Raw genomic sequence first — 17,609 nt, 5'->3', positions numbered from 1 at the left:
GCCATGTCCATGGAGCATCTTGATGATTGTTGAGTGATGTGGGAGGGCCCAGCCCACTGTGGGTGGTGCCACCCTGGCAGGTGGGCCTGTGTTGCATAAGAAAGCAGGCTGAGCAGGGGCCAGGGGAACAAGCTAGTATGCAATATTCCTCTATGGCCTTGTGCTCCAGCTCCTGCCTCCAGGTTCCTGCCCTGAGTTCCTACCTTGTGCTTCCTGATGAATTGTGACCAGGGAGATGTAAGACAAATAAACTCTTTCCTCCCCAAGTTGGTAGTGGTCAGAGTGTTTTGTCGCAGCAGTGGAGAAACAAACTAGGACAGTGGACCATGGCCAGCTTTGAACAGATATTCAACTGGCCCAGAATAAAGCCTTACACATCCAGTCCCATAGAAAGAATTCTAACCTCTCAGCATGGGAGTGATAAATGTAGAAATCAAGCTCCCTGCATTGATGGAAAGATAGAAGACTGAGAAGTATCTAGTCCGTGCCTCTGCCTGAAACAAACAAGAGAAATCATCAGTGCAATATGTCTCTTAGTTCCCCCCACTCCATGTTCAAATTCCAGTGGAGGGACATACAAAGCAAAAGAGTCAGACATTGCCCTCCATAGCATCTGACAAACACGTTAGCTATTTAATACTGCATCTGACTGACCTAGACAAGCATTTATTCATCTTCTAAACTCCAGTACATTCCTTTTACTTCAACAAACGTGTCCTCAATACCACTCTTGCTTCCTATGCATCTCTATTACAATAGTAACTTCTTTGCATTAAACATGTTTTGTTCAGTATTTTGTGAGTTCTTTTACAGAAAAGACTTTTCTCTATAATGTCTAGTACCTGGCACAACAGCAAGCATATATTAATTATCCCCCAAAAAATGTTTATTAGCCGGGCGTGGTGGCACACACCTTTAATCCCAGCACTCAGGAGGCAGAGGCAGGTGGATCTCTGTGAGTTCAAGGCCAGCCTGGTCTATATAGTGAGTTCCAGGACAGCTGGGGCTACAGGGAGACCCTGTCTCAAAAAGACCAAAAAAAAATGTTTATTGACTGTATTAAGCAAATTTATGTTAAGTAAATGACTGCTTGAGTTAAGTAATATACTCTGTAGAGTGTGTGGTAGGCATAGGATCAGAATCTAGTACAGTGCAGTAAGCTGGTGACCCACTGGGAAAGTTCAACTAATACTTAAGGGAAATCTTTCAGAGAGTATAAATGGATGTCAGTGGGCCTAGAAGTGGCTTGCAGAATCTTGGAGGTGGATTTGCCCTATTAATCAAAAAATATCTGTGGGTCAGATACTAAATAAAATAACTTTCAAATAATGATTCTAATTGATGTGTAATACTGTGCTTCATTCTGTCACTTTAGCTCTTTTTTAGACACACACAGTAGCACAATCAGTCCTTTCCCATTTCAATTTTATGATGTGTTTGGCTTCCTCTTCTCGTCCCCATTTAAACCTATTTTGCACTTATGATTTGTGTAGTCCACTGTACATAGAATCTGATTTGCCAAAGGTTGGTTATTTCTCCAATGTCAGCAAGTAATGACTATCCATGGACCCTTGAACAGAGTAGCAAATAACCCAAATGGTCTTAATAGTGAGAGAAGCATAGGAAAACAAGACAGAAAGAGAAAACAGAGGCAGAAAAAGAAAGCAAACATTGTGTCAGAGGACAAGGAACTATTGGGTAGCTATTTCCTCCAAAATAAAACATCATTAAGACACAGCACATTCTGGGGCTGGAGAGATGGCTCAGTGGTTAAGAACACTGGTTGTTCTTGCAGAAGACCTGGGTTCAAATCCTGGCACCTACATGGCAGCTAACAACCATCTATAACTCCAGTTCCAGGAGATCCGATGGCCTCTTCTGTCCTCTGCAGGCATTGCATGATACAGTTGCACTTACCTACATGCAGGCAATACACTCATACACATAAAATAAAAATAAAAATAATTTGAAAAGTAAAAGACACAGCATGTTCTAAAGAGACGTGAAACATTCCATCCTGTACTGAAGATCTTTAAGCTAAGAAAGTAAATAACTCAAAGGCTTCAAGAAGTCCCTGAAACTGACCAGACACTCCAAACCTCTCCCTCCCCAACCTTATATAAGCCATAAGGACTGCTGAGAGACACTTCACATAAGCTGAGCTGCCTAAAAGAGGCTCATACCAGCAGAGGAACCTGGAAGAGGCCCATACCTCAAGAAGTCCCTGAAACTGACCAGACACTCCAAACCTCTCCCTCCCCAACCTTATATAAGCCATAAGGACTGCTGAGAGACACTTTACATAATCTGAGCTGCCTAAAAGAGGTTCATACCAGCAGAGGAACCTGGAAGAGGCCCAGACCACCTGAGCTGCCTGAAAGAGACACTCTCCACCCTGTTGAGCTGCTTGTAAATTGTACAGAGAGCTCCAGGTTTCCAGCTTTCAGAAGGTGTCACCTGTGTTTGGGTGGGCTCTTGGTGATGCAGCTGTCTTTGAGACAATAAAACTCTGGTTCACCAAGTCAGACTTTAGAGACAAAGTAAGGATGTTCTTGTATGATAGCTTTGGTTTGTTGTTGGTTCTCTATCTGGAGTAAACCGGCACTTGTTCATGTCTACAGAGGACTGAGGGGTCACACAGCACAGAGATGGATGTGGGAGGCACACAAAGATTAGGGAGGGAAGAGAGAAAGAGAAAACAGAACCAGGAAAAAGAAGTCAGGAAAAAAAAACAAAAAACAAAAGAGAAGAAACCAGAACTAATCTAAGAATAGATTGCCCATTTGTTATTGCATCCTCAAATGCTTGCATTTTTGCCTTGGTCATACCTTTTTAATTTCCCCATTGACAAAGGAACGTGTTAGGAAATGAGAGGATGATCATCCAGGGAAATCCATCTATAAAAACTCATTCCATTCCATTTCAAGTGATCACTTTCCCCTTTCACAAAACATCTCTATATCACACCTCCCATTCCCCAAGTGCTCACCTCATTTCTTTTTAGACAGTCTCTCTATGTCATCCTGGCTGGCCTGGAACTTGCTATGTATACCAGGCTGACCTTGAATTCACAGACATCTGCCTGCCGAGTGCTGGAATTGAAGGCATGCACCACTATGGCTAGCAGCACACTGAATATCTCAAGTGAAAGTAAGCTCACTATCTCCAACTGTCTTTGAAGTTTTTCCCTCCACTAAGCAGGCAGTTGACTTTCTGTTGCTTTCACTTATTGCTCTCACATTTCAACATTGTCATCCCCCTAATTTCTAAAAATATTTTTTATTATTTTTTTATTTTATGTGTATGAGTGTATTGCCTGCATGTATGTAAGTGCACCCTGTTGTGCAATGCCCATAGGGGCCAGAAGAGGGAATCAGAGCCCCTGAAACCAGAGTTAAGGATGGTTGTTAAGATACCACGTGGGTATTGTGAATTGAACCCAGGTCCTCTGCAAGAGCAGCCAGTGCTCTTAACCACTGAACTATCTCTCCAGCCCTATCCCCCCAAATTTATAAAAAGCTATTCTTTTCTTTTTTGAGACAGGGTCTCACATATCCTGGACTGACCTTGAAATCAATATCTAGCTGAGGATGAACTTGAACTTCTGATGCTCTGCCTCTACCTCCTAAATATTGGGATTACAGACAGGAGATAGCACACCCAGCTTAGGATCAAACCCAGGGCTTTGTGCATGCTACAAAAGTACTCTCCCACTAAACCAGGGCTCAGCTCCCTTGCTTCTTGTCTTATTCCATCTATTATCTTCTTCAACCTTTCCTCATATGACATGTTTGCCTATCACCCTGGTTACTTTCCTTTAAAGGTACTTTAGTTTTTCTCTCTGCTATTGGCCAGTATCCATCACTGAACCCCATTTCTCAGGTGGGATTTGATCAGTGGAATTACTTCAGTCTTAGCAGATGGCTACCTGACAAGTACCCCTTTTGATGCTGACTGTACATTCTTGAAAAATACAGAAATAACAAGATTCTTACATGTTCTTCTTCAAATTGGTCTCCACCAAAAGCTGCCACGCAGGGTTTGATGCCCCCTGTCCCGAGAGCTATTAGACTCAGTCCAACCAATGATAGGATTCTGAAATGGAGAGGTAAGGATGCTAGCTATGTTGCTACCGAGCCAACTGTAAAAACAGACTATAAAAATGCAGGTAAGAAAAAAAGCATTCAAAGCCAAGATGTACATTTATACCTTGTAGACACTTGAATCCAAGAAATACTCATGAGCACTTATCATCTTTACAATGTTTGAGCCTCTTCTAGAAAATGCATTGCATAGGAAGAGTCTGTGCCTGGTAGTTCCATTTACCCTTTGCATGCAACAAGTAGACACAGACACTGAAGGGGCTCCAAGGTGGCACACTCACCAGTTCTTAATCTTATTTTAGTACTTCAAGTGGAAGATCTCATGGACTCTAATCTAAATACCCTTACTAATCACAAAATAAAAATGTTAAAATTCATCATAGTCAGGCATGGTGGCACATGGCTTTAATCCCAGCACTCAGGAGGCAGAGGCAGGCAGATCTCTGGGAGTTCAAGGCCAGCCCGGTCTACATAGTGAGTTCCAGGCCAGCTGGTGCTACAGGGAGATCCTATCTCAAAAAGACCAGAAAAAAATTCATCATAATAAATGAGAACGATATCAATGATTTTTATGGAGCAGCAATAAGGAGGTATCTAATATGTGCACATTATAACATAAACAAGATAAACTGCTTCTTGAACAACTATAATCCTGTCTAGTAACTGAACCAAATCCATCAAATGTCTCTGGTTCTATAAACACTAATACCTGAAATAAAGAGGGATAGTGAAATGGGAATATATGGAATTAAACATAAATTGAAATATCTCAAGCTTTGAAAATGACTTTTTTTTGTCTTTTTGTCTTTTTGTCTTTTTGAGACAGGGTCTCCTTGTAGCCCCAGCTGTCCTGGTACTCACTATGTAGACCAGGCTGGCCTCAAACTCACAAAGATCGACCTGCCTCTGCCTCCCAAGTGCTGGGATTAAAGGAGTGTACCACCATATAAATGAATACATTTTAAAATTCCTGATGGAGTACAGGTGCATGGCTGGGTGAATAGGTGAGAGAACACACAAGGTTTTATTTCTTTTCAAGAAAATGAAGAGTTTTTATGAAAAGGATAGTAAGCATTCCACAAGTCTTCAAACACTTTTAAAAAAAGATCTCAAAAAATGTAGGAAAGGGTTCAATTGCTCATAAAGTTTTTAATCTTAACTTACTTGGTAATAGAACTGTAAACTGGAAAGTAAGGGACCATTTCTGGTAATAAAATAGAAAGTCATCTGTAACAAATTCCTGAGACATACACCCATCTAAGACAAATGGTTCAGTTGGTTCCATGATTTTACTCACGTATGTAGCATTTTCCCCCCAAGTATTGGTATGGCACCCAAAGACTTGAATACATGGCCAAGCACATACACCAGGGAGAGATAGATGATTGTCCTGTGGTGAGAATAAAAATCAGTCAGCCTGTGTACTATTCAGATACTTGAGTAATACACATTCATGGTTCACAATGTTCTTGGTACACAGAGAAGGAAGAGAAGGGAGTGGAGGAGGAAAGAATTAACTGGGAAACAGGAATAGAAACAATGGCGAGAGGTAAACAGCTTCTTCACCTGTAGCATTTTCTTGGCAGCCACAGACATTTCCTGCAAGTTCTCTTCTCAGGTCTACACTCTGCTCTGCTCCACGTACAGGAGCACTCCACTTTTGTACAGATATAACAAGAAATAGGGTAGATTTGCAGCAAGCACGGTGAGGTGTTAAATTAGTAAAATCCATAGAACAGGACACCTTAAGACTTTTTTCAAGAAATTTCTTTTATTTCTAGAAATAAGAGGACTCAGGGACAGATGCCAAGTGGCCTGGAATTCACTATGTAGACCAGGCTAGCCTCAGACTCACAGGGATCCGCCTGCCTCTGCCTCACAAGTGCTGGGATTAAAGGTATACACCACCATGTCCAGACAGATGGTTCTTTTTTAAATTGGAGGATAATGGTTAAGGAGAAAAAAGATAGGGGAAAAATTCAAGAAAATGTTTATTTAGAGATACTAGAGACTTGTACCTGATTCTATTACAGGAAAAAGGTTCTGGCTCTGAGGGAGAATTTGAGGGCTGTAGAGAGAATAGTTCAGGTAATGATGATACAGATGTAAAAATTCAAGTTGTACACTTAAGGGTTTTGGATTTCTGTACTTAATGTAAGTTATACCTCAATAAAAGTAAGTTTAGTTTTTTTAAATCCTCAATCAGGATTGAGTTAAGACTGCAAGGAGGAGGATTAAATTGCCTCTAAAACATTCCAGAAGCTATTGTTTATCAAATCGTGAAATTGTACTTCTTCAATCTTAAAGGAAGTTATTTTAAAAATATAATTGCAGTGTCAGCCTTTATTCTATAACTGAATGAACAGAACATAGCTTACGCTTTTATTCTTCAAATAGTTCCAATCCCTATCCAAATGAACTTGGTGATTACTACTACATGGGTAACAAATGAAGCCATCTACCCATCATGCCTCACTGAAGTTAGGAGGATATATCTGGGGCTGGAGAGATGGCTCCGTGATTAAGAACACTGACTGCTCTTGCAGAGAACCTGGGTTCAATTCCCAGCACCCACATGGTGGCTACGAACCGTCCTTAACTCCAGTTCCAGGGGAATCCAAAGCCCTCTTCCTAGTATTTGACATGGATACATGTACACATATGCAGCTAATACAGTCATACACATAAAATAAAAATAATAAATAAAATATTTTAAAAAGGATATATCTATATATTCATATATGTATACATATATGCCAAATTAGTATAAATCAGTGTTTACAGTTGGATTTTTTTCCCATTAGTTTTAACTGTCAACTTGATATAAGCTATAATCACCTGGAAAAAGAATCCTTTTTTTTTTTTTTTTTTTTTTCTTGAGACAGGATCTAACCAAATTGCCCTGACTGGCCTGGAATTCACTACATAGACCAGGCTGGACTTGAATTCACAGATCTGCCTCCTGAGTGGTGGGTGGAAAGAAAATTGTCTAGCTCAAGTCAGCCTGTAGGCCTGTCTACAGGGCATTGCCTTGATTGTTAATTGATGTAGAAAGACTCAGTCTATTGTGGGTGGCTCAAGTGGTGGGTAGAAAGGAATTGTCTAGCTCAAGTTGGCCTGTAGGCCTGTCTACAGGGCATTGCCTTGATTGTTAATTGATGTAGAAAGATTCAGTCTATTGTGGGTAGTACCATCTCTAAGCAGGTCCTGAACTATAGAAGAGGAGAAAGCTAGCTGTGATCAAGGAAGCAAGCAAGCAAGCAGAGAAGTGTTTATTTCCTCTTTACTCCTGATTCTGGATGTGGTATGACTTGTTGCATGAGTTCCTGCCTTGATGTTGTCAAATAAATGATGGACCATGATGGACCATGACTTAGAACTGTAAGCCAAATACCCTTTCTCCCCATGTTGCTTTTTTTTTTTTCAGAAATGAAACTAAGACAAATTCTTTCAAACACTAGGTCCAGAAAATTCCCGAGAAAAATGTACTCTAGGAAACATTGCACATTTCTAACTTTTCTAACTTTCTCTCAGAGATTTTACAGTGCATATTAACTTGTTAGAGACTATATGAAATCATGCAGTAAGGAAACATTTTGTTGTGATGTTTGAATAAGGAAATTTTATTTAAAGTTTTTTTTTCTTATCTTTAAGCTATTTTTAATGAACACATTCTTTTTGGGGGGGGGGTCATTTTTAAATGTTTCCATAACAGCATAGAATTTTTCTAAACTTATTTGACTATAAAAATTTTATTCTCCCCATAATTCATTATAGCCTACACAACCAAGTTCTAAACAGAATGTATTTTGAGAAATGTTGGCTCAGACAAATCTACAGATAGCAAATCAATAGACTATTACTAGATACTGGCCATCAAAAGCCCATCTCTAAGCTGGGCATGGTGGCACACATCTTTAATCCCAGTACTTGGGAGGCAGAGGCAGGCAGATTTCTGTGAGTTGGAGGCCAGCCTGGTCTAACTAGTGAGTTCCAGGGCAGTTGGGACTAAAGGGAGATGTTTTCTCGAAAAAAAAAAAAAAAAAAAAAAAAAAAAAAAATGAGGCCCATCTCTAGCCTATGAGGATAGTGTTATAGAGAATGACTATAACATTATACCATGACTATTGGCTCTCTTTTCAGGAACTTAAAAGAACTAATGGACTTTATTTTAACATATGAAAATCTTTATTAGATTCTTAAGAAGGAAACTACAGAACGAGGTTAAGAAGATAAACAAAACTGATAAAAGAGCAGAAAAGAAAGACTCATAATTATATGAGACACTGCAGGAGGCTGGATGACCAAATTGGAGATGGCAAAGAAAGTGCTGAATAACCATGCTAAAGCTTTTACAAGTATAAATTTGCTGGTATCTTCACTGAGATAAAAATAAGATTTGGTCTTAAACCATAGAATGGAAGACTAAAATTAGATTTTTAAAAATTTTTATTTATTATTATTTTTATTTTATGTGTATGAGTGTATTGCCTGCATGTATGTGAGTGCACCCGAGGGCTTTGGATTCCCTTGGAACTGGAGTTAAGGACAGTTTGCAGCTGCCATGTGGGTGCTGGGAATCGAACCAGGGTCCTCCACAAGAGCAGTCAGTGCTCTTAACTGCTGAGCCATCTCTCCAGCCCCTAAAATTAGATTTTTAAGGGAACTCTTGACTGAAAGGATATAAAAACATTGGGGAAAAAGCTGACATGGAAAGAAATAGATTTCCCATTGTCTGTGTTGGAGAGATATTTCTCTGTCATACCCATGAGTTTGCCTTTGGTAGGAGATAAAAGTTTGGAAGTGATAACCTCCTAGATAGTGATTCTCTGAAGCCTTGGGGCTGTGACCCATTAATGTTCTTACTTGAATTTTCCCAACCATGAATCGGCAATGGCTGCTCCCAGGATGGGAGTGAAATAACAGAGACTGCTGAAAGCATGGTACACAGATGTGGAGGTGTCTTCATTCCAGTGCAGGAAATACAGGAAATACAAGGTCAGCACAGCTGAGACAAAACAAAACAAAAGATAAATTGACAAATGCAATAAAATGACTTACAGAGAAATATATTTGATTTCTGACCTTTAAAGGTAATCCTTGGGGCTAGAGAAATGGCTCAGCAGTTAAGAGCACTGGCTTCTCTTGCAGAGGACCCAGGCTCAGTCACAGCACCCACATGGTGGCTAACAATCATCAGTAACTCCAGTTTCAGGAGATTCAACACCCTCTTCTGACTTCCATGGGCATTGCACAACATGGGTGCACTTACAAGCATGTGGGCAATACACTCATACACATAAAAAAATAATAATAAATAAATAGCTGGGGATGGAGGCACATGCCTTTAATCCCAGCGCTCAGGTGACAGAGGCAGGTGGATCTCTGTGAGTTCCAGGTCAGTGGGGGGTACAAGGAGACCCTGTCTCAAAAATAATAATAATAATAAATAAAGCATTTTAAAGGTGATCCTGGCCTTTAGCACTCCTATGAGTGAAGCAACTGAGTCATCACTGGTAGAAGCAGGACCTGTGGGAATTATGAGAACAAATGGAGGTAGGCTCAATACATACATCCAATTCTCACCCCCTCTATCTCTGTGCACCTATAGCATCAAGGAATTAGGCCATCAAGGAATAACATGGTGCTTCCAACATCCTTTCCTTTTCTCTTTCCCAGCAACAACATAGTTCAAAGGCTGAAGAACAGGCATAAAAAATGAAATCTACATGATAAGAGCTTTTCCACTTGCATCTTTACTAGTTATGTGTTGGTTCTCCAGGCCTTTCTGATCTTGACTGACATGAGTTATTAAATGAAATCTGATGAGGCATTTGCTATCATGGCCAGAGAAAAGGATCAAGGCAGAGAAAATGGGCAAGGGAAACAAGTATGTAAGACCAGGCTGCCACAAACATGAGGTGAAGAGGACCTTACCTTTCATGCCATAATAGGAAAACCGCTCACAGAATTCATTCACCACAATGAAGGCAATGCTCAGTGGATAGCTGGAGCCACAGATTTTCTATGAAAGAAAAAGGCAGTTGTTCAAAAATGAGCATTTTCCCATTTCAGTTACTAGGTTACTCTGTAAATGATATGAGGTTGTGTTATCAAGGTCGAGCTCCATTTTATGATCTTCCTGTCTCAAACTCGAAAGGAGCTCAGTTTATAGGTGTACAGCACTGTGCCTGGCTAAGTTAGTTAATTTTTTTTTGGTCTTTTTGAGACAGGGTCTTCCTGTAGACCCAGCTGGCTTCAAATTCACTACGTAGACCAGGCTGGCCTCGAATTCACAGAGATCCACCTGCCTCTGCCTTCCAAGTGCTGGTATTAAAGGCATGCACCACCACACCTGGCAAATTAATTTCTTTTTAGTCGCTGTATTTGGTTAATATGGGGCAATGGTCTCTTCATAAAACAGCTGCTGTCACACTAAAAGTGCTTATGTTGCTGATGTGGCAGTAAAAGAAGCAAATCCAAATCTTACTTTGTTCTTTATTTAACATAAAACTGCTCAGACCTACTCATCTTCTCACAATATCTAAATATAAGCCTATAGCTCTAGGCAGGAGACTGACGATACTTATTGCTAGGAACAGAATGAAGAGATGGCCTTTGGGCCTTTGTAGCACCTGATATCCAGCCAGTCAGAGACATGTCACTGATCCCACTTAGCACCACTACAGAGACTGACTGCTCGTGTCTTAATTGCAATCTCTCCAGCCCCAACATTTTTACTTTAATCCTGACAATTAGAATGACTATATTTCATGCACTATATAACCAAGAATATAAGCAATGTCATGTTTTATTTCCTATCTCTCCGCATTACAATAGCTCAACTAACACAGAAGTGGGGATAGAGATCATCTGTCTCCTGAGACATTCAAATATTAACATAAGATTTATATTGCCTCTTATTTCATGGGAATGAGCCTTTTAATAAGCACCTTAAAAGATATAATTAATCACGCCAGGCATGGTGGCACACACCTCTAATCCCAGCACTCAGGAAGCAGAGGCAGGCAGATCTTGTGGGTTCAAGGTCAGCCTGGTCTACATAGTGAATTCCAGGCCAGCTGGGGGTACAGGGAGACCCTGCATCAAAAAGACCAAAAAAAAAAGATATAATTAATCAACTAGGTACAATAAATTAATATATTCTTTCTTTTACCCACATACGTATATACAAACCATTTTTATAGATACATACTAGTGCATGTATAAAAGACACAATGAACCGAACTTATTAACTTTCCAACTCACAGCTTGAGAACTATGTAACATGGACTCTATTTAATGTACTGTCATTAGCCAGTAACTATGTTCACGGTCACTGATTGGACTAACATAATCACCTTAGCTATATCACTACCCCTGCCTCTGTGTTTCAGTTCTGTTATTCCAACAAAACTATCTCCTGACTGACAGCAAGAACTCAGCAGGGGTTGGCTATTATTAATAGCCTCTCTACTTAAATGATTTTGCTATTATATGAGAAGTGACTGATATAATAAATTTGGAAGTGTCTTATCAGGTACACAATGCAAAGTATTATTCTTTGTTTCTCTATCCTATCTCCCACTTTAAAGTGGGAACACTTAGTAACAGAGAATGGGTCTATTCCAAAATTTGAAAAAGAAGGCTCTGCGTGTACAGGGGGAACTAGAGGCTGAGTTTATGTAGTGGTAAAGAACAATCACACACAGTTCTCTAGACAGTAATGCTTGCCAAGTTTCCCTGGACATTCAGATTGCTTTTTCTCCCCCCGACCACCCCTCTTCCCCGGGGAAACTCAGAAAATGCAATGAAATACAGCAAAGCTCTGGGGCCCAACTGAAAATCTCTGACTGCCTCATCTCATTGCTTCCTTTCCTAAATAAAATAAACTTAGAATTAATTTTCAGGTGAATTCTCATTCCAAGAGAGAACACTTTTTATGCCCTAATACAGCCCAGCATGAAGTTTCAGAAACCAAGGAGGAAAGCCAAAAGAATAAGACTATTAAAGTCAGAGACAAACTGAATTTGGAGACTCACCGGAGATGGCTTCTTTGGAGGGCTTGGAGGTCTAGGCAGTACGTCTTCAGTGGAGACAGGTAAAAAAAGAGTTTCCTTGGACTCATTCTTCTGGAAAGGATTCATGGCTGGCTCCTTTCTCTCTCTCTCTCCTCAAGCATTTGGCTTCAGTAGGCAGTTAGGACAGCTGCCAGCCTACAGTGAAAAGGGGGACTGGGGGGAGGAGGGAGAACTACAGCAACTTAACCCTGTGGGTGTCAGTTTCTGTAGCTGCCTGACTCAGGGCATAGCTGGAAGCTATAGGAAAAGAAAGGGTTAGTGTACTAGTTCAAAAGAATGATTATGTAAAAGGTAAGGCATGGGGAAGTAAGAAAAACAGATAAGTCACAAGATGAACCCAAAACAATGCTAGTGAATTGATATGGTTAACTGTTTAAGAAAAATTATTTTTGTGAATGAGTACAAGAATGAGTTAAGAATGGAGCATCTTGGCCAGGGATGTGGTAGAACATTATGCCTAGCATGCATGAGGCCTTGAATCTGAGCTTTAGCAATGCAAAAAACAAAACAAACAAAGAAAAAAAAATAAACATTTTGAACACATTAGAAAACTGATTTCAGGATAATAATGTCTGCCATTTATTGGACACCATTATGTACAGTTTTAATATACATGAATTATATGTACATTATGTGTGTATTTAACCTATAAATTTATTTATTTGGACTTTTACTATCCTTATTTTACAGAAACTATTGTTCCAAGAAGTTACAAAACACCGAAAAGCCCAGTATGTGGCAGATCCAGAATTTTTGCTATGCAATAACAGATAGGAAGAGTAGAGGTACACATCCCATTACAAAGGAATGGAAGCGATACAGACGGAAATGTAGGAATGCAAGGAAATACACAACTAAATTTCAGTATCACAATGTTCAGCTAGAAAAATCCTATGAACGATTTTAAAAGATGGGCACACGCCTTTAATCCCAACACTCTGGGAGGCAGAGGCAGGCAGATCTCGGTGAGGTCAAGGCCAGCCTGGTCTACATAGTGAGTTCCAGGCCAGCTGGGGCTACAGGGAGACCCTGTCTCAAAAAGTTCAAAAAAAAATGGGCTAAAGAAAGTATTGGTTATGTCTTTTTCTAATCCATTTCTTGTATTTTCATTTTCTCACTTTCATAATAATCCCCTTTCATTAAAAATAAAACTTAATTCATAAAAAAAATGTGAACCAGTTACTTTCTAGGTGTTGTTGCAAACATTATTTTCCTTAACTTTTTTTGGTATTTTTATTTTATGTGTATGATTGTTATGCCTGCATGTAAGTAAGTGCACCCGTGTCGTGCAATGCCCACCAAGGACAGAAAAGGCTGTTAGATCCCCTGGAACTGGAGTTACAGACAGTTGTTAGCCGCCATGTGGGTGATGGGATTTGAACCCGGGTCTTCTGCAAAAACAGTATTTTTAACTGCTGAGCCATCTCTCCAGCCCCTATTTTCCTTAACTTTTAGTGGATGAATTTTGTTATGACTCTAAAATATTGTATTTACTCTGTATCAGAAGAGGAACTAGAATGAACATAAATATTTTATACTATGCATTTTTTCAATTTTAGCAGCATATATTAATTATATAAAATAATAGCTTTCATTATGGCATTTTCATATATGCATATGATATACTTGGACCATATTCTCCTCCCACTGCCTTCTCTTACCCCACTTGTATTATTTTTGCTAATTCAGAAAGAACTTAAGACCCTTCTAGCTCTAAGCCAAAAGAGAAGGAGAAGGCACTGGCAAGGGTTGTAAAAGAAATTTGCTAAACCATAAGTCCATGAGAACCAAACCACTAGGTCAGGCCTTATCTGAATAAGTTATTTTATTTGAGAATACAAGTAAAAGAGAGAGAGAGAGAGAGAGAGAGAGAGAGAGAGAGAGAGAGAATATAAGAGAGAAGGCTGAGGGAGGGACAGAACAAGGGAGGAAGATGGAGGAGGGAGGGTGCAAAAGAAACCCATATTTTCCATGCTTACTAAAAAATTAATAAAAAAGAGAGGACTCTGTGACTCTATTTGTTGTAAACTTCCTACATTACCTATTTGAATGACTTTTCAACAAACAAGGCTTTTTCTCCCTAAACTTTAACTCAGACTTTGACCAAGGTTTCTCAGCTTCACTATAGTCTTCATTTGCTCTCTTTCTTTCTCTCTCCCACCAACCTTTACCCAAAGAACAGTCCAACTTTATTTCTGTCCATGGCATTAATGATTAATCTGTAGTTATTCTTTTGGGGAATATTGCCTTTCCTGACCTACCTTAGTTAAATACTGAATTTAAAATAGAAGTTTCAGGTCAAGTTAACAAATAGAGGCACAGATGCCTTGAGAATCTAATTATGTCTCCAGATTCCCTTGCCTTGAACCTTTGGATGGCATTCCCTGAACAAATGAAACAGCACCTCAATGCAATGCACCAATTTATTTATGCTCATTGATCCCCCAGTTACTAACTTTGGTTTTCTAACACATTTCACATAATTTTTTTTTTGAGATAAGGTCTCTCATAGCTCAGGTTGTCCTGCTCCTCCCTATTTAGCCAAGGATGACCTTGAACTTCTGATCCTCCTACTTCCATCTCCAAAGTGCTGAGTGCTGGGATTTCAGGAATGTGTTATCACTTCTAGTTTATGTGGTACTGTGGATTGAACTCAGGGCTTTGTGAATGTTAAGCAAGCACTCTACCAATTAATCTATAGTCCAAGGCCTGAAACTTGTTTTTTGATTATGGCAATAGAACGACAATCTACATAGAATCAAATAATATCAGAGATGGAAATAATCTTGTTTGAGTCTTTCCTATATAAATTAAGCCTTCCAGATGATAAAAATTATTTAGGGCAGTATCATATTAAGGTGCTAGACCCTATTATTTTTGCTAGGTTGACCTCAGAAGGATAAAGGGAAAGAAATCAAAGAGAAAGCACCACCTGGATAGGAATGAGTCTAAACTCTACAGAAACACAAAAGACAAGAAAAAAGACTCTGAATATCAGAATCAAATATTGTGACAAAAATAATCAGTGGAAAATATTTATGGCCTCAGTGACATGACATCATAGTTTTCATTTATACGTAGAAAGGAGCTCTGAAATGATACCAATGTAGTCAGAGAAATGAGGCAAATACAAGGTTAAATGTGAACATGCATTTAATAATGCCTAAATATAAAAATCAGCTCATAAAACAGTGCATTTAAACATAAGCAATAAATAAATAGAAAAGGGGACTTAAAATACCAGTTCTAATAACATAAAAAATAAATGTAACACAAGATGTTCACAATCTTAGCATTGAGATTATCAAATGCTAGTGAAAGAAAGAGGAAATTAAAGATCTGAATAAATGGAGGCAGGCCACACTCAGGATTTGGAAGGCTCATATAACAAAGTGTCAATAGTCCCTTTGTGTCTATAGCACAAAGTCTCAGCAGGTTTTGTGAGTCTAGAAAATGAAAATTTGATTCTTTTTTTTTTTTTAATGTGCTTTGCCTCCATGTCTGTAAAGGCACCTGTTTCATGCAATGGTCAAAGAGGCCAGAAGAGAGCACTGGATCCCCTAGAACTGGAGTTACAGTTGACTGTTAGCCACCATGTGAGTGCTAGGAACCAAACCCAAGTCCTTTGAAAGGGCAGCCTCTTAACAGCTGAATCATCTCTCCAGCTCCTCAATTTGATTCTTAAAATTCAAATGGAAATGCAAAAAGCCAAGAATAGTAAGGTCAATTCTGAAGAACAATTGGGGAGGATTTGACCGGTCCAATCAAATACCTAATATGAAACTATAGTGATTAGAACAAAACTGACACAAAGATAGACAAGGAAATCAATGGAACAAAAAAGAATTCAGAGAAAGAGCCACACATACACTGTCTTTAGCAAAGGTGATGCTTTTGGTGATTTCTCTAAACATATCACTTGGATATGCACATGGAGAGAATTTTTTTGTCCTTATTCCAAAATATAAAATCAGTTAGGTTTAAATATTAAGTCAAAATTGAGGTGGTTTTTTTTTTAAATAATAAAACGAGATATTTTGTGACTGGAGAATAATCCAAACTTTCTTGACATTATAAAATAGGGTAATTCTTAAAGAAAAAATGATGTATTTCATGGTAAAATTAACAAACATTGTTTGCAAAAGATACCATTAAGAATGAAAAAGTATTCATATTACACGTTTCTATCAAAAGATTTGTGCCCACATTAAGTAACTCCAAAAAATCAATTACAGAAAGATAAGTAAATGAAAAGATGTCCAAAAGATACAAACAACTATTTCCCAAATAGTCAATAAATTTATGAACAGGTTTTCAGTTATATGGATACAAATATAGTTTATTTAACTACTCTTTAGTTGATGCATATTCAGGTTTGGTATTTTGCTACTATAAATAATAGCACATCACTGCATATGAGCTAAATATATCTGAAAAATAAATACTAAGAAGGGAGACTGCTGAGCTAAAATAAATTTCAAAATATTTGAAACTACTTTCTTTGTTCACTTTTATATTGTTGGCACCTCTTTGTAAATTTGTAAGATATGTTCAAGTACTATTTATATTGACTCTGTCATCCTTTATGTTGCAAATGTTTTTCTATTGGTTTTGTTTATGAATGTTAAAAAGGAAATATGACTTACAATGAAGTGCACAAATCTTAAATGCACAACTCCATTTATTTTTACACGAGCAATTCACACAGCCATCATTCAGATAAGGTAAAAACATTTCTCTGGCACTTTATTGCTGGAAGTCCTTCAAAGAATAATACTCATTGCCCCCCTTCACCCCCTAATCAAATTCTCCACCAGAGTAATCACTACATTGTCTTCCATTTTCATGGATTTTATTTGCCTACACTGTTTCATGTAAACAGAATAACACTGTATTCTTTTGCGTCTTATTTCTATTACTCAATACTACCTTGGTGAGATTCATTGTGTTGATGCCTGAAGCAAGATTTTTTTATATAGTACTTGGTAGAATTCACTATACAAATATGCCAGAATTTAGTCATTCTTCCATTGATGGACACTTGGGTGGTTTCCAGTTTTAGTGTTGGCTATTGTTTACATAGCTTAAACTAGAAACTATGCTTCCCAGAATCATCTTCTCAGTAAGCTGTAGGCCAGAACTTCTAATAGATTCAAGAAATAGAAATGAAGCAGTAGGTATTACTTTGAGCATCAGAGACTGGGCAGACCTGATTTTACATCTTGAGCCTCTGTTGATGTATCAGTAAGTGTAGGGCAATGCATTCAAAGTCGAAGCTGCTTTCAAGTCTTTCCAGGTTTTTCCTTAGGCTCTTTTGAGTGTCTGTGATTTTATATACTTCGGTTTTGGGGTTTTATCTATGATTATGACTCTTGGCTGATTGCACACACACACACACACACACACACACACACACACACACACA

The 17,609-nt window shown here is 38.7% G+C and overlaps 1 protein-coding gene across 3 annotated transcripts in view; it reads right to left on the bottom strand.

The window, feature by feature from the left end:
* The window catches only part of Slc15a2 (solute carrier family 15 member 2), a 38,345-nt gene extending 25,906 nt beyond the window's left edge, over window positions 1-12,439 (bottom strand). For 2 of the 3 annotated variants that reach the window (XM_008842927.2, XM_008842928.3), the window contains exons 1-6: window positions 12,146-12,439; window positions 10,041-10,128; window positions 8,970-9,111; window positions 5,401-5,493; window positions 3,996-4,095; window positions 404-494 (exon numbers count right to left, since the gene is read on the bottom strand). In XM_008842927.2, the coding sequence (XP_008841149.1) occupies window positions 404-494; window positions 3,996-4,095; window positions 5,401-5,493; window positions 8,970-9,111; window positions 10,041-10,128; window positions 12,146-12,250 (619 nt within the window). In that variant the 5' untranslated portion in view covers window positions 12,251-12,439. Of the gene's footprint in view, window positions 1-403; window positions 495-3,995; window positions 4,096-5,267; window positions 5,308-5,400; window positions 5,494-8,969; window positions 9,112-10,040; window positions 10,129-12,145 lie in introns of those variants that run through there. The other variant, XM_017800561.1, reaches the window with a different exon arrangement.
* Window positions 12,440-17,609: the final 5,170 nt, after the last annotated feature.

This window comes from Nannospalax galili, unplaced genomic scaffold, assembly GCF_000622305.1.
Source record: "Nannospalax galili isolate Female #2095 unplaced genomic scaffold, S.galili_v1.0 scaffold18, whole genome shotgun sequence".
In the NCBI taxonomy this organism is placed as follows: domain Eukaryota; kingdom Metazoa; phylum Chordata; class Mammalia; order Rodentia; family Spalacidae; genus Nannospalax; species Nannospalax galili.
The sequence above is the reverse complement of the archived record's forward strand: the minus strand, read 5'-3'. Positions and strand labels throughout refer to the sequence as shown.